The sequence below is a fragment of the Oncorhynchus keta genome, chromosome 5 (genome assembly GCF_023373465.1).
Source record: "Oncorhynchus keta strain PuntledgeMale-10-30-2019 chromosome 5, Oket_V2, whole genome shotgun sequence".
Classification (NCBI taxonomy): Eukaryota; Metazoa; Chordata; class Actinopteri; order Salmoniformes; family Salmonidae; genus Oncorhynchus; species Oncorhynchus keta.
Genome location: NC_068425.1, coordinates 517,585 through 539,647, shown reverse-complemented (window position 1 = coordinate 539,647; position 22,063 = coordinate 517,585). Strand labels below are relative to the sequence as shown.

The window sequence follows — 22,063 nt, the reverse complement described above, 5'->3', positions numbered from 1 at the left end:
ACCATTGAATGTAATAGTTTGTTGGAGCAAGTCAGCAGTGTACTTTCTTAACAGAAGGGGGCAGTCTAGCAACGGCTTTGTTTTCTCCACTAACAGCTCCATGGCTCGGTCCCAATCAGTCCTGTCCCCTCCTCTCCTTCAACATTCCGATGTGAAAGAACTGACCAGGTGAAAGAGCTTCAACTATATTGTTTTTACCTGTCAAGTATTTTCCAGTCAGGGCAGATAAGGGGGAGGAGGCGAGGAGAGGATGGACTTTAGAACAGCTGAAACATAACTTGGGCTTTTTTTTTATTCATGCGTTCACACAGGCAGCCCCATTCTGATTTGACCAATCAGATCAGCTATTTTGCCAATAATTGGGCAAAAGATCAGAATTAGGCTGCCTATGTAAACACAGCCTATGAGTCCCATAGGCAAGACCGCCTACCCTGTCCTCCTCTGTTTTTCCTCTTTTTGTAACAAGATAGATGTTAACTAAGGTTTTGCCTTTGAGTAAGAGAGCATGGAAATTAGATTGTAGCCTGGGTATCTGAGCAAACAGCAGTAGCCTAAAGCGGGATCTGTGTTGCTAAAGCGCATAATGACTAATATCAGTGGCTGATTGTCTAAGGTCCACTGATTGCCTGTTCTGTGTGTTTTGATTGCTAATTTCACCCTGCATGTGTTCTAACAAAAGTTCACACCACCTGAATGTACCTTGGCTGCGGATCACAATCGGAAATAGGAGTCACACAACTGAAAACACATGCAGGTATTTCTAATTGAGTTTTGCCTTTTCATATTGACTAAATATCAACATGAAATCAAATATGAATCAAAAAGCATTTGTAAACTACACAAATCTAGAAAACGAAGAAACTAACAACCTGATCAGGATACAACACAATCAAATACAATCGTAAATGGTTGCATGTGAGGACTGGAAAGATATATTGGATTTTCACTATCATCTTTAACATTACGCTTACTAAGTAATAGGCTAGTGTCCTGTCAGAGGGTGAACTTGTACATCAAGCTGCCTCACGCTACAGAAACAGGAGCTCCTATGAGCTGTTCCGGCTCACACACGCCAAGGATCTTGCAAGGCTACTTACTTACTTTTTAGTAAGTAATGAGTTGATATCAAAGTTGCTTTCACTGTTTTGTACAATGTAATTCTGGCTCTAGTTAGGTAGAGCACACACACATCTGTTTAGCTAAACCTGGTTGTCTCTTTACATTTCAGACAGGTGCTGGCATCTGGAACCAAACATGTGGAAATACTCTGCAGTGATTGGTGTCTGTCTCAGAGTGTAGAAGAGGGTGAGAGACAGATGGAGAATGTCAATTGCATATTCCTCGTATCCTCTCTCCTCGCATCCTTCTCAAAACCCATTGGATGAGAAAGCCAGAGGTCTCTCCCCTCTGACCTTCTCCAATGAGTTTTGAGGTGGTGAGGTGAGAGCCAACATGTTAACCCCCAGCCCATATCTTTGCACATCCAGAGTCTTCCTCCTGGGCAACACACTATGCCTACTCCAGTCGACATAGCTCCCCCATTAACAATACTGACGGAGAGAAGACATCCAGGTGATTAGAAGTGGATGCGAACTGACATCCCCGTACACTCACCGCACCACCCTGTTGCATTCAGAAAGTCTCATTTCGGGTCAAGACGTGGAAACTGAAACAAAGGCTGTTTCTCAATTAATATTTCCCTTGATACCTTGAATTTTCTCTCCTTACCTCCTTCTCAAAACTCATAGGACAAGAAGGTCCAAGGGGAGGGACCTGGGACCTTCTCCTTCAATACATGAGGCGAGGAAATATCTGAGATCAACACTAATTGAATTTGGCTGGAACACACCAGTACCAGAAGTACCAGAACCTCACATTTTCTACTGCTTGAGATCCGGCACCTCTAATATTAATGTTGGCATAAAAATTGCTCTAATATATACAGAGCTAGTCAAAAGTTTGGACACCTACTCATTCAAGGGTTTTTCTTTATTTGACTATTTTCTACATTGTAGGATAATAGTGAAGATGATAGTCCCACTAAGCGCAAAACAGATAACCAGCAAGACTATCGATACGCCATCCTAAGTGTGCCTTGAATTCTAAATAAATCACAGACAGTGTCACCAGCAACGCACTCCCACACCATCACGCCACTTCCTCCATGCGTCACGGTGGGACCACACATGCGGAAATCATCCGTTCACCTACTCTGCGTCTCACAAAGACACAGCGATTGGAACCAAAAATCTCAGAATAGGACTCATCAGACCAAAGGACACATTTCCACCAGTCTCATGTCCATTGCTCATGTTTCTTGGTACGAGCAAGTCTCTTCTTATTATTGCTGTCCTTTAATAGTGTTTTTTGTTGTTGCAGCAATTCACCCATGAAGGCCTCATTCACGCAGTCTCCTCTGAACAGTTGATGTTGAGATGTGTTTGTTACTTGAACTCTATGAAGCATCTATTTAGGCTACAATTCAGAGGCTGGTAACTTTAATGAACTTGTCCTCTGCAGCAGAGGTAAGTGTGGGTCTTCCTTTCCTGTGGCAGTCCTCATGAGAGCCAGTTTCATCATAGCGCTTGATAATTTTTGTGACGGCACTCAAAGAATCTTTCAAAGTTCTTGAAATGTTCTGGACTGACTGACCTTTGAGCTGTTCTTGCCATAATATGGACTTGGTCTTTTACCAAATAGGGCTATATTCTGTATACCACCTCTACCTTGTCTCAACACAACTGATTGGCTCAAACGCATTAAGAAGGAAAGACATTTCACAAATGAACTTTTAACAAGGCACACCTGTTAGTTGAAATGCATTCTCTCAACCATGAAGCTGGTTGAGAGAATGCCAAGAGTGTGCAAAGCTGTCATCAAGGTAAAGGGTGTCTACTTTGAAGAATCTCAAATATAAAAGATATTTGGATGTCTTTAACACAATTTTTAGTTACTACATGATTCCATATGTGTTATTTCATAATTTTGATGTCTTCACTATTATTCTACAATGAAGAAAATAGTAAAAGTAAAAAGAACTCCTTGAGTAGGTGTGTCCAAACTTTTGACTGGTTCTGTACATCATTCCCGCACCTTAATACAGAATAAACACTGCAATCACTGGCGATGGACGAATCATTGAAAGATTAATGGAGTTTGAGACAGACTTTTTTTATTTTCAAGCAGGAATAGCTCAAAGTAAACAGATGTAGATTAAGCAATTCATTACTTGAGAAACTTCAGATAAAGTCATTTCTCAATGAAGTATTCTAATGGCGGCTGGAAATCTCGACTTCCCACCCGAGAGTAATGTGAAGTCATAGGGTTTCTCAGCTACAGCAGCCAATTAATGGGAGTCTAGGGCTTTTTTGAATCTGTCAAGCACGCTATTGACATTCTGTGGCTGTATTCTTATGCTCAATTTGATGATGCCGCGGTGCTTTCCAATTAAAATGTGGAAAAAATGATGGAGGAGTACGTATTATCTGGAACAGAGCTCTTCAACACCCATCAAGGGTGCATTGACCCCTACTTTCATCTTCTGTGAGATGAGAATTCCTGCGACATCTCTATTTAGTCTGTTTATTGATTTGTTCGCTTTCTTGCTGGTGATTACTGTGCAAGCATATGTTACCTTGGACCGGCTTAATGTGAGTGCACCTTTTCAGTGACACAGATTTGACTCATATTGCTATATGCCTGTAAGCAACCCTCTAGAGTCGGAGCCATAGTGGAGATCTCATGCTGTAGATGTACAGAATTCAGATAAGTCACCTTATTATGTCAAAAGGGGGAATTAAACAATCAAAAGGAAGCTGACTGAAGTTCCCCCTGCTGTGGCACTTCCCCATACACGAAGCATGTACATCCCAAATAGTACTGACACACCTGCTCTGCTTGCTCCGACTACCGTGCCTTCTCGCCATGTCTTCACTCACAGAACTTTCACAAGTCTGGATGAATGAAATTAGCATCAAAGTTAAAAAAATTGCCACCCATTTCCAGGGAGCTATACACTAGCTACATATAAGCCCCATAAGTCTGGATTGTGATACTGTAACTGGACAATGTGTCAACAAGGGCACCATGACATAATGTTATGTATGGTACGATGTGCTGTTCGTCGTACTGTATGTTGTTATGGTTTACAACAGTATGCCGCTTTAAGGATGAATGGGTTGTCAGAATGAGTGACTATGTCATTAAACGACAGTGATGTACAATGTGAAACTGTGCAGATGCACATTATTTGACAGGTAAGCTAGATATAGCAAACGTGTCATGATTAATCAGTAAGAAAGAACGACAGTTGCCGGCTAAATGGGCCCTCTTGCAGGCAGCTTCATGTCAGGGGCAAGCCTGGTTGGCCCCCAGCGAGTCTGGCCTCTCAAATGCAGGGCTCAGGGGTAGCATGAGTGGGGCCCAACATGGACCCATGGGCTAGCATAGAGAGTGGGAGAGGGAGTGGGCAGCTAATCTAGGCCAGCTGACCGCCCCCCCATGACTCCCCCTCTGTTCAGGGACATAAGTGCCTCAGCCACGCTGCAGCTGCTGGCAGCTGTGATAAGAGCACCACACACACACACACACACACACACACACACACACACACACACACACACACACACACACACGGATGTAGTTCACACACATATTAGGCACACACATATGCAGCACACTTGCGCGCACACATGCACATACACACAAACAGAGAGGGGAGAGAACTTGATAAACACAAGTTACACATGCGCACTCACTGCTGGACGTACACACACAAACATGTGCTCACCCTGACCCATTTGCTGAACCCCCACTGAGAAAGTTTGATTATTTCACATACCCTAAATGTGATAGTCTTCCACTGACATGCACTCTACCACAAATGCAATCTCTCAAAATACTGCTGTAGAACATCAACATCACTGAAAGATGCCAGACCTGCGTCAGACCTGGCCTAGGTGAAATACTTCAAAGTATTGGAGATGCGCTTGATTTATCTTGGCGTTTGCACTTTGGGGACTATTCCATTGTTTCCATTGTATCGGGCAAACCAAATCAAGCTCAGCACAAATACCCAGGTCTGCTACAGTAGGCTGATGTTAAAAACATCTTTAATCAAATGTCTTTGTATGTTCCAGACAGTGCAGTGTGGTGACATGTTTGTGGTAGCCTTGCCTCAGTCAGTGTTCAGGACTGGGCTATAGAGCAGTGATAAAGCTCCTGCTTGGGAAACACAGCAATGCCCTTCAGACAGAATATTATTAGCGCTGAGTTGGACTGATTTAAAGCCAAACTGTGCAAACAAGCTCCAGTATGTGGATTATAAAGCTTCAGCCAAATAAAGTTCAAACACAAAACACAGCACAGCCTCGCTCTGCTCGCTGCATGTCCTCCTTAGACAACTAGGGAAAGTAGTGCTCAGAATTTACGATGAAAGGCATACAAAACACATAACTCTCACTCGTCTCAATGAAGTACAATTAGTTGCTTGAGTGTATGATGGAAATAGGAGAAGCTGTGCAAAGGCATTTAAAAAACTCACCCATCTCAATGGACAACAATAAAAACAGGGACATGCTTTTGTAATATGCTTTTTATGTACGTACAAGGTCAGTATAGTATTACCTTTCCCCAATTCCCAGATTTCAGAGAAAATACACAGTTGATGTGAGCATTTGTCACGGGCTTCAGAGAAGGCATGCAATGGGGTTTATCTTTGTGTTTCATTGTTAGGGGTTGAAATCATGAAATGGCTACAAACAAGTCATTACATAGGAGAGTAGAGCACAGAGCAAATAAAATGTACATGTCTCATGGGCTATACTTTGTTGCAGTGCTTACAACAACGAGCTTGGCCAAATCAATCACATTTCTCCCAAGCAAAGGCAGGGTTGGAAGGTCATTGAAAAAGCATGCAACTCCTTAGAATACCAACATTGAAGGAAATACAGACATATTAGATCAAGGGAATGGCAGAGGGGGGAAAAAGTCTGGTAAAAATGATGGCTGTTCCTTTCTTTCACATATCTGCTTATGATGTTGATCTCCAATGCACCATCGGATTTGTAGTTCAAAAAAAGAGGGTGGCTTGGAACATAAAAGATGGTCACCCCATCGGCTTTTTTATTCTTCAGAATCATTTTCATCCCATCGTCCTCCTCAACTTGTTAGGCCACCAGCTGCCACTGAGTTGCATCACTGTTAGAGTAAAACAAGTGTGGTTTGGCAATTCTCACTCATCCTGTAGTGTACATAGGTTGTATCTTCTTTGCAGAGGGTAATGTAATCACCTTGCAGTATGTCAATCATGTAATATCAGACCCATCTTAAAGGGAGGCCATCAAAGCAGTGTCCGGTAATAAATCATCGAGGGATTCCATGTGTGGCCATCCATAACTAACGTTATACCATGAAATGTCCATTAACTGTGCATTCCTTTAGAGATAGTGCAACCATTTCAATTACTTGTGAAGTTTGGAAACCCCCCGACTGTGACTGCGATTTTTCAGCTATCCAATTAATTAAACTCTACTCGTACTGTTGAATTTCAGGTAACTTTTTTTAATGTTTGTCAAGTGAGATGTGATATGTCCCAACTGACGGCTAAAAGCACCATCAAATAAATGACAAAAATCAGCATCAAAGTATAGATCAAAGTATAGTATGTGTATCCCAATTAAAATAAATCCAGTTCAATCATGACCCTTTTAATAGAAAATGTCAATTACAATATGAATTTTACAGTACTTTCGACGATGTCCAACCTAGTTTTTATGTTGGTTCTAATGTTCTATTACAGCTCTATTAGTAAGATCTCTTGATTAAAGGAGTACTCTTATTTCCTCCTCCCCTTTCATTTCCTTGAAATAGCATTTACATTTTTTAAACAAAGTAAGCCAAAAGTAAAAAGGACCAACTCAAATTAATGGGAAACATACACCTAACTTATTTTAAAACTTATTTTGTACATAATGGTGCTGCTGCCATCTCTTAAAACCGATATAACTTCTGGACATCAGGACAGCGATTACAGCGATTACTCACCTCTATCTGGACAAAGATTTTTTATTTATTAACGAATCCAACGCAAAGGATATACTGCTTTCTCTTGAACGGGCCAAAATCCCTGTCATTTACGTGAAGATAAGACAGAGGAAAAGAGGTCAGGCTACGTTCTGAGAGTTCGAGTGAGTAAACTTCCACTACCATCCATTCTATTGGCGTGAAATCATTGGAAAACAAAATGATATATGATCAAGACTATCCTGCCAAAGGGACATTAAAACTGTAATATCTTATGTTTCACCGAGTTGTGGCCGAACAACAACGCGGATAATATAGAGCTGGGGGGATTTTCCATGCATCGGCAGGACAGAGAAGCTATGTCTGGTAAGACGAGGGGCGGGTGTGTGTCTATTTGTTAGTAACAGCTGGTGCGCAATGTCTAATATTTAAAAAACTCTTGAGATATTGCTTGTCTGAGATGAGTACCTTATGATAAGCTGTTGACCACACTATCTACCAAGAGAGTGCTCATCTATATTATTCGTAGCCGTCTATTTACCACCACATACCAAAGCTGGCACTAAGACCGCACTCAACCAGCTGTATAAGGCCATAAGCAAAGGAGAAAATGCTCATCCAGAAGCAACGCTCCTATTGGCCAGGGACTTTAATCCAGGCAAGCTTAAATCTGTTTTACCTAATTTCTCATTTCTGTCACATGTGCAACCAGATGAGAGAAAAAAATAAACTCTAGACCACCTTTACACCACACACAGAGACAATGCTCTCCCTCGCCCTCCATTTGGCAAATCTGACCATAATTATATCCTCCTGATTCCTGCTTACAAGCAAAAACTAAAGCTAGTACCAGTGACTCGCTCAATACGGAAGTGGTCAGTTGACGCGGATACTATGCTACAGGACTGTTTTGCTAGTACACACTGGAATATGTTCCGGGATTCATCCAATGGCATTGAGGAGTATACCACCTCAGTCACTTGCTTCATCAATAAGTGCATCAACTACGTCGTCCCCACAGTGACCGTACATACATATCCCAACCAGATTCCATGGATTACAGGCAACATCCGTATCGAGCTAAAGGCTAGAGCTGCCGCTTTCAAGGAGTGTGACTCTAACCCGGACGCTAATAAGAAATCCCGCTATGCCCTAAGACAAACCGTCAAACAGGCAAAGCGTCAATATAGGATTAAGATTGAATGCTACTACACCGGCTTTGACGCTTGTCGGATGTGGCAGGGCTTGAAAATTATTATGGACAACAAATGGAAACCCATCCACGTGGCGTGAGCCTACCAGACGAGCTATATGTCTTTTATGCTCAAGCAACACTGAAGCATGCATGAGAGCACCAGCTATTCCGGTTGACTGTGTGATAACTCTCTTGGTAGCCAATGTGAGCAAGACCTTTTAAACAGGTCAACATTCACAAAGACGCGAGACCGATAACCAGGACGAGTACTCAAAGCATGTGCAGACCAAAATGTTCAACCTCTCCCTTACCGAGTCTGTAATAGCTACATGTTTCAAACAGACAATGAAGCCGTGAAGTGCTTTGAAAGGCTGGTCATGGCTCACATCAACAGCATCATCCCAGATACCCTAGACCCACTCCTAATTCGCCCCAACAGATCCACAGATGACGCAATCTCAATCGCACTCCACACTGCCCTGATCGTGGACTACAGGAATAGGCGGGCCTAAATCATTCTCTCTACTATTATTCTGACATTTCACATTCTTAAAATAAAAGTGGTGATCCTAACTGACCTAATACAGGGAATTTTTACAAGGCTTAAAATGTCAGGAATTATGAAAAGCTGAGTTGAAATGTATTTGGCTAAGGTGCATGTAAACTTCTTCAACTGTATAACTTGGCGGAGTCAGAGGAAGGCCCCCAAAAATTGTCCAAGTCTCCAGTCACCAAAGTAATAGACTGCACAGCAAGCAGTACCAGAGCATCAAGTCTAAGACCAAAGGTCTGCACCTGTTGTATTCGGCGCATGTGACAAATAAAGTTGGATTTGATTGCACTTTTTCCAGAGGACGGCTATTACTTCTGTAGTCTTTAAATGTCAAGATCTATTTTCTTGCTCAGTAAAAACATTTTGAAACCTACTATTATTAATGTTCCTTTTATACTCCCACTGAATTCTGATGTTGTGGGTTTTCTTTATTCCATATGCATCTTTTCTTGGGCTAATCAAAAGTATTGTCAGTGAGGATAGTGTTAGCAATACCGACGCATACCTGGGAGTGCAACCAAGTGTAGCGGTATTCAACACCCCACTTCCAATATTGCTATCACCACATCCAGAATCAGTCACACCATTGTTCTATTTTGTGGTGTGTTATGCATGCATGGCATGATACACCACAATGAAAGGTCAGGGTAATTATATTTGAGAGAGCGAGAGAGAGACTTTTTTCTGTTGTACAAATTCCATTTAATACAATTGTAGCCAGGTACCATTTGAGGTAAGCCATATGGACCGATTTCATGTTTTTCTCACAGAACTTTGCGTATGAAAATTTAAAGCAGTCAGTCATGCGATGTGATGAGTTGAGTTTAGTCGCCCTCTGAGTGTTCATACTGATTGCTGCTATCCGTCTCACATCATCAAAGTAGGCCTACGAATACAAACAAGGGTTTTCCCCATAATACTGCCTTTTGAGTGATTTAACCAACCAGTGATTTAACCACCTTGGCAAAATCTCGCATTGACGTAAACATGGTATCCTTGACTTACAGTAGTAATACACACTGCTAACCCACTCCCTCATTGCCAACTAATTTTTCCAGAGACGAACTAGCCACCAGACTGTTATTTTTGAGAGGGAAACAGCTTGGATTCACCTGACTAACTTTACCCCGCAGCTACTTCACTCTTTTCATTTTCTAATCATAGCCCTCTACAAGGCATCATTCCGTTCCGTTATTGAAATGTACAAAATGCTTAGTTGTCATTCGTGTTCTTTGCATATTCTGTGCCCGATAAGACATCAACATTTCTTTGCATATTAATTGCATCCAGACTAGACTTAAGACATCAACATTTGTACTTTAATTAATCAAGCATAATATATTAATTGCATCCAGACTAGACTTAACAAATACACACATTACTGGGTGGTCAGTAAAACCCTGGGATAGAAATGCTCTACCAACTGAGCCACAGAAGGAACATCATAATCAAATTGTATTTGTCACATGCGCCAATACAACAGGTGAAAACCTTACTGTGAAATGCTTACAAGTCCTTAACCAACAACGCAGTTCAAGAAAGAGTTAAGAAAATATTTACTAAATAAACTAAAGTAAAAAATACTAAAAAGTAACACATAAAATAACATTAACGAGGCTATATACAGGAGGTACCTGTACCGAGACAATGTGCTTACAGGTATAAGGGCAGAAGGCAAGACCCAAATACAGACACAGGAGGCAGATGGTAGAGCTCTGATGTTTATTATAACAAAGGGAGTAGGCAAAGACAGGTCGGGGACAGGCAAGAGTTCATAAACCAGGTCAGAGTCCAAACATTACCAGGTGATAGGCAGTTTCGAGGTCAGGCCAGGCAGGGGTCAGAAACCGATCCGAGTCCAAATACAGTACAAGGGGCTGGTAGTCAGGCTGGTAGTCAGAACAGGCAGAGTGGTCAGGCAGGTGGGTTCAGAGTCAGAACAGGCAGAGTGGTCAGGCAGGCAGATTCAGAGTCAGAACAGGCAGAGTGGTCAGGCAGGCGGGTTCAGAGTCAGAACAGGCATAGTGGCCAGGCAGGCGGGTTCAGAGTCAGAACAGGCATAGTGGTCAGGCAGGCGGGTTCAGAGTCAGAACAGGCAGAGTGGTCAGGCAGGCGGGTTCAGAGTCAGAACAGGCAAGAGTCGAAACCAGGGGGACTAGGAACAAACAGAGAAATATAGGAGCAAGGGAAACTGCTGGTTGAATTGGCAAACAAGACGAACTGGCACAGAGAGACAGGAAACACAGGGATATATACACCGGGGATAATAATCGACACCTGGAGGGGGTGGAGACAATCAAAAGGACAGGTGAAACAGATCAGGGTGTGACAGGTTTGATTAGAGGTATTTGTACATGTAGTTATGGGTAAAGTGACTATGCATAGATCATAGACAGCACGTAGCAGCAGTGATAAAACAAATGGAAGGGGGGGTCCGGCTGGCGCCATATGATTAATTGTTCAGTAGTCTTATGGCTTGGGAGTAGAAGCTGTTAAGGAGCCTTTTGGTCCTAGATTTGGTTCTCCGGTACCGCTTGCCGTGCGGTAGCGGAGCGCACAGTCTATGACTTGGTTGACTGGAGTCTTTGACAATTTTTTGGGCCTTCCTTTGACACTGCCTATTATATAGGTCCTGGATGGCAGGAAGCTTGGCCCCAGTGATGTACTGGGACGTATGCTCTACCCTCTGTAGCTCCTTACAGCCGAGCAGTTGCTATCATATGTGGTGATGCAACCGGTCAGGATGAACTTTTTGAGGATCTAGGAACCAAAACCAAATATTTTCGGTCTCTTAACCTCTTGCTCCTACCTGACACGCAGGCGTCCCATCTAGACATCTGGAAATGCAAATGCGCTACGCTAAATGCTAATAGTACTAGTTAAAACTCAAACGTTCATTAAAATACACATGCAGGGTATTGAATTAGCTACACTTGTTGTGAATCCAGGCAACAAGTCAGATTTTTAAAATGCTTTTCGGCGAAAGCATGAGAAGCTATTATCTGATAGCATGTAACACCCCAAAAGACCCGCAGGGGACGTAAACAAAATAATTAGCATAGTCGTCGCTACACAAACCGCACAAATAAAATATAAAACATTAATTTACCTTTGACCATCTTCTTTGTTGGCACTCCTAGATGTCCCATAATCACTATTGGGTCTTTTTTCAGATTCAATCGGTCCATATATAGCCTATATATCGATCTATGAAGACTGTGTGATAAACGGAAAAAAATAGCGTCTTATAACGTAACGTCATTTTTTTAAATTAAAAAAGTCGACGATAAACTTTCACAAAACACTTCGAAAAATACTTTTGTAATGCAACTTTAGGTATTAGTACACGTTAATAAGCGACCAAATTGATCACGAGGCGATGTATATTCTTTAGCTGTCCGTCTGGAAATAATGTCCGGGTAAATCTCAACCAAAATATCCGGTCGGAAACTTGAACAAATGGCTTGTCTCTACTTCGTTTGACCAAGAAACAAAGCCTAGGCAAATGACAAGACTGTTGACATCGTGTGGAAGCTGTAGGTATTGCAACCTCAGCCCCATTTATTGTGGTTTGCCTTTATCAATGGGTTGAAGTGGTGGATGGATATATATTTCCATTTTCATTGATCAGATTTTCCTGCGCTTTTCGATGAAACGCACGTTCTGTTATAGTCACAGCCGTGATTTAACCAGTTTTATAAACGTCTGAGTGTTTTCTATCCACACATACTAATGATATGCATATACTATATTCCTGGCATGAGCAGCAGGGCGCTGAAATGTTGCGCGATTTTTAACAGAATGTTCGAAAAAGTAGGGGGTAGGAGTAACAGGTTAAAGGTGGAAAAGGTGTTGTCGTGCCTTCTTCACCACAGTCGTGGTGTGTTTGGACCATGATAGTTTGTTGGTGATGTGGACACCAACGACTTCAAACTCTCGACCCGCTCCACTACAGCCACGTCAATGTTAATGGTGGCCTCCTGTTCGGGTCACCTTTTCCTGTAGTCCACATTCAGCTCCTTTGTCTTGCTTACATTGAGGGAGATGTTGTTGTCCTGGCACCACACTGCCAGGTCTTTGACCTCCTCCCTATAGGCTGTCTCATCGTTGTCGGTAATCAGGCCCATCACTGTTGTGTCGTCAGCAAACTTAATGATGGTGTTGGAGTCGTGTTTGGCCACACAGTCATGGGTGAACAGGGAGTATAAGAGGGAACTAAGCATGCACCCATGAGGGGCCTCAGTGTTGAGGATGAGCATGGCAGACGTGTTGTTGACCAAAGCTTACCACCTGGGGACGGCCCGTCAAAAAGTTCAGGATCCAGTTGCAGAGGGAGGTGTTTGGTCGCAGGGTAATTAGCTTAGTGATGAGATTTGTGGGCACTATGGTGTTGAACGCTGAACAGTAGTCAATGAACTGCATTCTCACATAGGTGTTCCTTTCGTCCAGGTGGGAATGGGCAGTGTGGAGTGCGATTGAGATCGTGTCGTCTGTGGATCTATTGGGGCGGTATGTTGTTGTGGGTCTAGTGTTTCCGGGATGATGGTGTTGATGTGAGCAATTATCCACCTTTCAAAGCACTTCATGGCTACCGATATGAGTGCTACGGGGAGGGAAATCATTTAAGCAGGTTATCTTTGCTTCCTTTGGCACAGGGACTATGGTGTTCTGCTTGAAACATGTTATATTACAGACCGGGTCAGGCAGAGGTTGAACATTTCAGGGAAGACACTTGACAGGACGTGTACCAGGAGTACACGTCCTGGTAATCCATCCGGCCACGTGGCTTTGTGAATGTTGACCTGTTTAAAGGTCTTGCACACATCGGCTGAACATATCCCAGTGTGTGCTAGCAAAATAGTCCTGTAGCGTAGTATCCGTGTCATCTGACCACTTCTGTATTGAGCGAGTCACTGGTACTTCCTGATTTCGTTTTTGCTTGTAAGCAGGAATCAGGAGGATAAAATTATAGTCAGGTTTGCCAAATGGAGGGCGAGGGGGAGCTTTGTATGTGTCTCTGTGTGTGAAGTAAAGGTTGTCTAGATTTGAGGTAAAACATTATTTAAGTTTGCCTGCATTAAAGTCCCCGGCCACGAGGAGCGTCACTTCTGGATGAGCTTTTTCTTGTTTGCTTATAGTTCGTGGAGTGCAGTCTTAGTGCCAGCATCGGTGTGTGGTGGTAAAATACATGACTACGAATACTATAGATAAGAACTCTCTTGGTAGATAGTGTGGTCTACAGCTTATCACGAGGTACTCCACCTCAAGACTTCTTTAATATTAGACATTGCCCACCAGCTGTTATTGACAAATACACACACCCCCACCCCTCGTCTTACCAGAAGTAGCTTATCTGTCCTGCCAATGCACAGTAAACCCAGCCAACTTTATATTATCCATGTCGTCAGAAACTCATTGTCTTCCCCCATTGAACATCGCATCATTCATGACCATCTTACCATGAACAGGTCACATATACCCTTTCTACTGTACGAACTGTACTGTATCCTGCTATTGTCTCTGATATTTTCTTTTCACATTGTGCATTCCAGCATGGTTTCAGCAACTATGGTTGATGTGTATTTTTTTATTTTTTTTATTTTACCTTTATTTAACTAGGCAAGTCAGTTAAGAACAAATTCTTATTTTCAATGACGGCCTAGGAACAGTGGGTTAACTGCCTGTTCAGGGGCAGAACGACAGATTTGTACCTTGTCAGCTCGGGGATTTGAACTTGCAACCTTCCGGTTACTAGTCCAACGCTCTAACCACTAGGCTACCCTGCCGCCCGAGGGCAGCGCAGTACATTTCGGCAGACACAAGCCCTTGTTCGTATATGGCATACTAATTCAGACACCCTTTGAGAAATGTCCATTTACACAATGAGGAAAAGAAGGCAGTCCTTCCACACAAACACAGAACAATGGTACTGTACACAGAGAACATGTTTGCTCATAACTTAATTTTAACAAAGTTCTAGGAGAAGAAAGTGTTTTATAATGAACACTTAGCTAAGCATTAGCGAGAACAAATGAACTGGCGATGACAGCATGACAAAGAGCCCAATCTTCACCGCGTGCATGATAATCATTAGGTCAGAGCTATCCCACATATTCTAAAGTTTCCACATCTCTTGCAGCCGACAGCACTTGGAATGATCAGAGTCAGTGTATTTGTCCAGAATGGATGAATAGTAGCTCCATTGTCCATCTCTACCATTCCAGTATTAATCAGAAACAATGTTCCTCCTTCAGTCAAGTCGAAGAGAGCGGTATTAAAGCCCTTATATCCGCAAGGGTCTTTTCCAATCAGTTTGTGCAGTTGAGTACAAAATAAAGACAGTTCACTAGAGTCCGTTTCTCGTGATCTTTCCGTTTATATATAGATCTTAAGGAATAACCGTGCAGTTCCCGATGGCATTTTTAGAATTTAGTCCTGTGCTTGGACGTGCTTGGATAGCTTGGATGGTAGGTTAGTCCACTGAAAAGTACTTTCATCTTGACTCGAAGCGATAACAATGTACAAGTATACAGATTGAAACCAATCTGTCTCAGTCTCTCCAAGTCGTACACCTAAGGGACTTGCGAGTGCAACTGAACCACTCACACAAAAAAATAGGAAAAGGACTATGCTGTATATGTTTAGGAGACGGGAGTAGCCTATATGCTAAAGACAAAAATGTATCCAGGATTTGTGAACAAATACTCCTGCTTTATGGGTGGTCCTTGGCAGTGCTTCCTCATTTAGTGACCATATAAGACCAGAGGTAGGACCAAAAGGCCTGTAAAGGAAGTTGGAGGCAGTAGGCCAAGTGCGTGGGCAGAGTTTGGGAGCCCATCTGACGGGAGGGTAGAATCTCTCCACAATCGGTCATTTCCGCTGGCCTAAGGGTGAGAAAGAGAGATCAATGTGACAAAAAAAACATTGTAGCCCCACATGGTTAGCCTGAAACAAAACATAACTCGGTAGGTATTATTCACTGCCGAGGGCCAAAACTAAGCTATGCATTATCATTCAGAAATTTCAAAACGATGTGTCAAAGGTGATCGGGTGGGAGTCCTCTAAATATGCAAATATAACCTCCCTGAACTTAACTGGCAAAGGTATCAACTCCTGGCAACCCTTTCTTTAGATGAAATGCTGTACAAACAACTGAAAAACTATAATATTCCATTTTCTCTGACCCTGATGAAACAATCAACAAAACAATCACCACACCTGTGTTGGAATAATTGATTCCGGAATGTTCCGTGTGGTCTCCACAGTAGCAGGCAGAGGGTTGATGGCATGGCTCTCTCTGCCAGTGGCTGGGCTGAGGTGTCTCGATTCGCTGGACGTGGGCATCACGTCTGTCCCGCTCCCAAACGCCAGGAGAGCATTCCCTGTTTCACAAGATGAGAAAAGGCACAGTGTGAGAAGAGGAGACAATTAACCTGAGGCTCCCGAAATGGACCTGATACGTCTTAATGAATTTATAATCACGCCCACATTCAATTACTGCACAGGACTCTGCCTGAGCGGCTTGGACCAATTTGGATTTGCTCGGTGGAGAAAAAAATACTCAGTATTCTCTTCTTGTTTCCCCAACTGCACCTGCCTCTCCACATCCTCTCATTAGCTCACAGACTAGTGTTCTCGGCCAAACAAGTCTGAGACCTCGCTCTGTGTCCTTTTTTTGTCATGGAGAGGAGAGGCCACAGGACAGGTTTCTATCTGATGGCACTAGATTTACCCGGGAGGAAGATAGCCCTGTCTGTTTAAACAGGTCAGATGAAAACACTGTAGCAAAGTCAATAATAAGGATGATTCATTATTAGAAAGGGCATGCGCAAGATTGGAATAGAAATGGATAACCTTCATGGTGAGTGAGTCACCCACAATGATGCATGAAGCTCCTAAAATAAAGCCAAAAATGAACGTCTGGGTCATGTGCTTGAAGGCACTCTTCATCTTCTAGATGGATCATGAACATATCACACATTTGCTTAAACCATCAGAAGGTTAAACTAGCTTGTCTCCCAACATGAGATATTACACAATCATTACATGTAATAACATTACTATGCTATTATGGGTTAAGTCTGTAAAATCGACACAAATGGTCTCCATAAGGAACTCTATACAAGTTGCATATTATCAGCTAATATTTACATCAATTGTTGAAACGGGAATTTATGCATAAGCCAATAAGATGGGGTGAATTAATAAATATGTCATTACTTTAGGTTAGCCCTGTGATTCTCTTTCCTGAGTGAAAAGAAAACGCACTGAACACCCAGGTGGAATTACCAAGAGGATACGGCATGAAGGGGATGATTAATATGAGAGAGAGAGAGAGAGAGCGAGAGGGGTGAAAGAGAGAGGAGCGAGAGAGTGAAAAGGAAGAAAGAGAAAGAAAAAGCACGAGATTATACTCTGACCGGGTCATTTTCCCACAGAGGGGATAACTATTTAACACAATCGTTCACTGCTATTGAGCCTACAGGGGACATATCTGCCTCATTGTATCAAATTTTCCCCTCGTCAAATCACTTCTCCTTGTGAGCCCAATTTGCTGTCGTCCTTTGGCACAGGTATTCAATGCAAGTAGGCTAGGATGAACGAGGAGTAACATCCAATAAATAACATTTGGAAATAAGAGAAAAACGGCATTTAATCCAACAGATTAGACAAATCAAATGATGCTTGGTTTCAATGGGAGCTCTGTGAAGGTTTTTTTTGTAGAATAATTGCAAGAGCATTGTTATGTAGACCAATTATTGTAATGGAAAACCAAAGTGTTGCTTTTGAGATGTTGGATAAATCATTCCTCAAAAGGGAGACAGCATATGAGAGACATTACAAAAAAACTAAAGGGCAAAATCCCCAGAACTCATGGAGTACATCGTCCCATATATTTTACCATTGGAATATACAGAACAATATTTTATAGAAATAGGGCATCTTGAGATACAATAAGATGTTGCTCTTGTTCTTCTCCCCTGTCAACCTGGGTAGTGTAACATGCTCATTAGGGATACCATAGCAAAAGGTTTCAAAATGTTTCCAATAGTTCAGAAAGTACCTTGGGCCGTTTTCCTCCAGTGAACACAACCCTACTCTAAGGCTATATCCCAAATGCCACCCTATTCCCTAAATAGTGCATTACTCTTGACCAGCGCCTTATGGAACCTAGTCAAAACTAGGCCATTTGGGATGCAGGCTAAGTCACTGGAGACTGCTTTTTGTGATGACTTGATGGGAGCCACTCACTGAGACAGACGTTGTTGGTGAAGTATTCCAGGAAGTCGGAGCACTCTACTCTCTGGTTTCCGCTGGCAGAGCAGGAGCACCACGGGGCCACGCTAGATGTGGAGTTATCCATATAGTTGGGAGTTATCGAACTGCCTGCAGAAACAACATGTTCTCAGTTTAGTATCAAATATTCATTCCCTCGAAAGACCCGTTGTTATAGGACTGTTATGCAACGTAAAACATTTATGAACCTTGTTTGCAATTCACTGTTCAATCGCACAATGTGAGTGGGGATGTGTTATTCAAGAAATGAGCAAAAATGCAGCTATGAGTACAAGTGTGTTGAGGGTAATTCTTGCCAGCTGTCTGTTGCTCGTTTTTATGGAGCCAGACACTTTCATTTGCGCTTTCTTTGAAAATGGTTGGAAGTGTTTGTGTGCCATTTCTCTCCCAAGTTTTGAAATGGAATGGAGAGTTTAAGTGCTTAATAAATACAGACCAGGATTGAAAATGCCAATTGTCTGTTTGCTGAAGGGCACCACAGAATGCTCTTGAAATGTATTAGGTCACTTGTGCTCTTTTTTTCGAGAGCATGAAAGAAAAATGGCCAATCTTTGAGCGAGTGCATAAATCAAAGTCTACATTTCATCAAAGACACTTCTCAAAGTGTAATAACAGCCTTTACACTTCAGAGTCTGCCTTCAGAGGTCCTTATGCAGTGGTGGGCCGTCAGGGCCAGCAAGGCCTTCTCTGCTGGCCTAAACATCATCAGAATATAATAAAAAATATATATATTTTTCCCACAAATATGTATTAAATTATTCCTCAGAGTAAGAGTTACACTATTCATTTCATAGCGTTCCTCTTGGTTGCACTGCTTCCAGCCCCAGGTTGAGATTTGGAGGGCTGGTCTTTATGTTAGATCTTTTACCAATCATATTCAGCCATCATGTGTTGCCAGGGGTCTAAAATCTGCCCTCAGGCCTTCAGAATCAACAATGTGCTTGCTTGTAGCTTAAAGTGAATGGAAATAAAAATTTAGTGTCAACCAATCAGCTTTAGAGTTGGCTATTGTACACAGGAGCCAGCTAGCAGGCGTAGTGCGTGCACGTCTTTTGATTGGATTACCAATATTGAGAGGCAGGTCCTATATGGGCAGGTCTCAGAACTAGGAAACTGAAATTGATAAACAAATTAATTTGCGTACTACTAAGCTGTTTTTTCAACCCACAATGGCGGAAGGAGAAGATATCGATTTGGTCGAGGATATAATTATAACGCCATTCTCAAGACAGACTTTTCAAGAAAAGTTAGACATTGTCAGGAGAGGTAGGCGGGAAAGGGGTTCGTTCGCCACTTTCAACTATGGGTGCTATCAATGACTCACAGGCTCCGAGAAGCACTGCAAACTGTACTGCTGGGAATGCCTATTATTTGCAAGTGATCAATTTGGTGTGTGGAGCCACACTGGCTTTGCAAACCTGAGTTGTCTAACCAAGGCAGCAACGAGACACCAAAGTACGGCTGGGCACTTACAAGCAATGGTGCTTTTGAAAACTTTTGGGGACACCTGAGTGGATCTACAGCTCAACGAACAAGCGCGCAGGGCAACGAAGCTGCACAATGAAAAGGTATTGTACTCTTTCCCTGCAATTCTCAGAATAAAAATGTCAATTTCAAGGTGACGCAACGCCTGGTTATACTGCGTTTCTGTCTAAATGTATAGTGTCTAGAGCTATGGCATCATAATGATGGTAATAAGAGGTGGATTAATTCGGGTGGGACTGTGTAGGACTTCACTGAAGGCCCAGGCCCCAGAACCACCGCACGCTACTGTCCTTATGTGTACGGCATATTGGGACATACAGTTGAAGTCGGAAGTTTACATGCACTTAAGTTGGAGTCATTAAAACTAGTTTTTCAACTACTCCACAAATTTCTTCTTAACAAACTGTAGTTTCGGCAAGTCGGTTAGGACATCTACTTTGTGCAGGACAAGTAATTTTTCCAACAATTGTTTACAGACAGATTTCACTCTATCACAATTCCAGTGAGTCAGAAGTTGACATACACTAAGTTGACTGTGCCTTTAAACAGCTTGGAAAATTCCCGAAAATTATGTCATGGCTTTAGAAGCTTCTGTTAGGCTAATTGACATAATTTGAGTAAATTGGAGGTGTACCTGTGAATGTATTTCAAGGCCTACCTATAAACACCATGGGACCACGCAGCCGTCATACCGCTCAGGAAGGAGACGCGTTCTGTCACCTAGAGATGAACGTACTTTGGTGCGAAACGTGCAAATCAATCCCAGAACAACAGCAAAGGACCTTGTAAAGATGCTGTCAGAAACAGGTACAAAATTATCTATATCCACAGTAAAACGAGTCCTACATCGACATAAGCTGAAAGGCCACTCAGCAAGGAAGAAGCCTCTGCTCCAAAACCGCCATAAAAAAAGCCAGACTGTGGTTTGCAACTGCACACAGGGACAAAGATCATACTTTTTGGATAAATGTCCTCTGGTCTGATGAAACAAAAATAGAACTGTTTGGCAGTAATGACCATCGTTATGTTTGGAGGAAAAAGGTGGAGGCTTGCAAGCTGAAGAATGCCATCCCAACTGTGATGCACGGGTGTGGTAGCATCATGTTGTGGGGGTGCTTTGCTGCAGGAGGGACTGGTGCAATTCACAAAATACATGGCATCATGAGGCAAGAAAATTATGTGGATATATTGAAGCAACATCTCAAGACATCAGCTTGGTCGCAAATGTGTCTTCTTAATGGACAATGACCCCAAGCATACTTCCATAGTTGTGGCAAAATGGTTTAAGGACAAAGTCAAGGTATTGGAGTGGCCATCACAAAGCCCTGACCTCAATCCTATAGACAATTTGTGGGCAGAACTGAAAATGCGTGTGCGAGCAAGGAAGCCTACAAACCTGACTCAGTTACACCAGCTCTGTCAGGAGCAATGGGCCAAAATTCACCCAACTTATGGTGGGAAGCTTGTGGAAGGCTACCCAAAACATTTGACCCAAGTTAAACAATTGAAAGGCAATGCTACCAAATACTAATTGAGTGTATGTAAACTTCTGACCCACTGGGAATGTGATGAAAGAAATAAAAGCTGAAATAAATCTATACTATTATTCTGACATTTCACATTCTTATAATAAAAGTGGTGACCCTAACTGACCTAAGACAGATAATTTTTACTATGATTAAATGTCAAGTATTGTGAAAAACGAAGTTTAAATGTAATTGGCTAAGGTGTATGTAAACTTCCAAATTCAACTGTATATAGTATATACACTGAACAAACATTAGGAACACCTTCCTAATATAGAGCAGCACCCCCCCTCCCCTTTTTTTCTTCGGAGCAGCCTCAATTCGTTGGGACATGGACTCTACAAGGATGATGGCCCATATTGACGCCAATGCTTCCCACAGTTGTGTCAAGTTGGCTGGATGTCCTTTGGGTGGTGGACCATTGTTGATACACGCGGGAAACTTGAGAAAAACCCTGCAGCGTTGCAGTTCTTGACACAAACCGGTGTACCTGTCAAATACTGCAATACCCTGTACAAAGCCACTGCAAACTTTTGTCTTGCCCATTCACCCTCTGAATGGCACACATACACAAGCCATGTCTAAATTGTCTCAAGAATCAATTGTCTAAACATCCTTTCTTAAACCTGTCTCCTCCCCTTCATCTACACTGATTGAAGTGGCATTAAGTGATCATAGCTTTCACCTGGATTCACCTGGTCAGTCTTGTGGAAAGAGCATGTTCTTAATGTTTTGTATACTCAGGGTACATACTGCTTTAAACCTTCACAAATAGGATATACTCAAATCCTACTCATTTATTTTAGGCCTACACTATTAAAGAAGCTAAATGTAGCATGTCCACCTCCAAATGGCAAATACTTTCCTTGTATGTACATACATCAGCATCTTTCAGTGATAGCTGAATAACTTGATAACTTGTTACATGTAGCTCCTTTAAATAGTAACTTTAATTTCCCTCAAATCAAATATTTCCTGACAATC

At 42.3% G+C, this 22,063-nt stretch overlaps 1 protein-coding gene and 1 long non-coding RNA gene across 4 annotated transcripts in view; one reads left to right on the top strand and one right to left on the bottom strand.

Annotated features, from left to right (window-relative positions):
- The first annotated feature begins 437 nt into the window (after nt 1-437).
- On the top strand, nt 438-4,155 carry LOC118384752 (uncharacterized). 2 transcript variants are annotated; one of them, XR_004825903.2, is made up of 5 exons: nt 438-754; nt 976-1,107; nt 1,229-1,305; nt 1,488-1,572; nt 1,749-4,155. It is a non-coding gene; the product is annotated as an uncharacterized LOC118384752 (long non-coding RNA). The 2 variants fall into 2 exon arrangements; XR_008136384.1 differs by having other exon boundaries at nt 438-1,107.
- Nucleotides 4,156-10,303: 6,148 nt separating this feature from the next.
- LOC118384223 (GDNF family receptor alpha-4-like) overlaps nt 10,304-22,063 on the bottom strand; it is an 84,043-nt gene continuing 72,283 nt past the window's right edge. For both annotated transcript variants that reach the window (XM_035770557.2, XM_035770558.2), the window contains 3 exons: nt 18,024-18,158; nt 15,990-16,153; nt 10,304-15,655 (listed from right to left, as the gene is read on the bottom strand). In XM_035770557.2, coding sequence (XP_035626450.1) covers nt 15,515-15,655; nt 15,990-16,153; nt 18,024-18,158 — 440 coding nt within the window. In that variant the 3' untranslated portion in view covers nt 10,304-15,514. The remainder of the gene's footprint in view (nt 15,656-15,989; nt 16,154-18,023; nt 18,159-22,063) is intronic.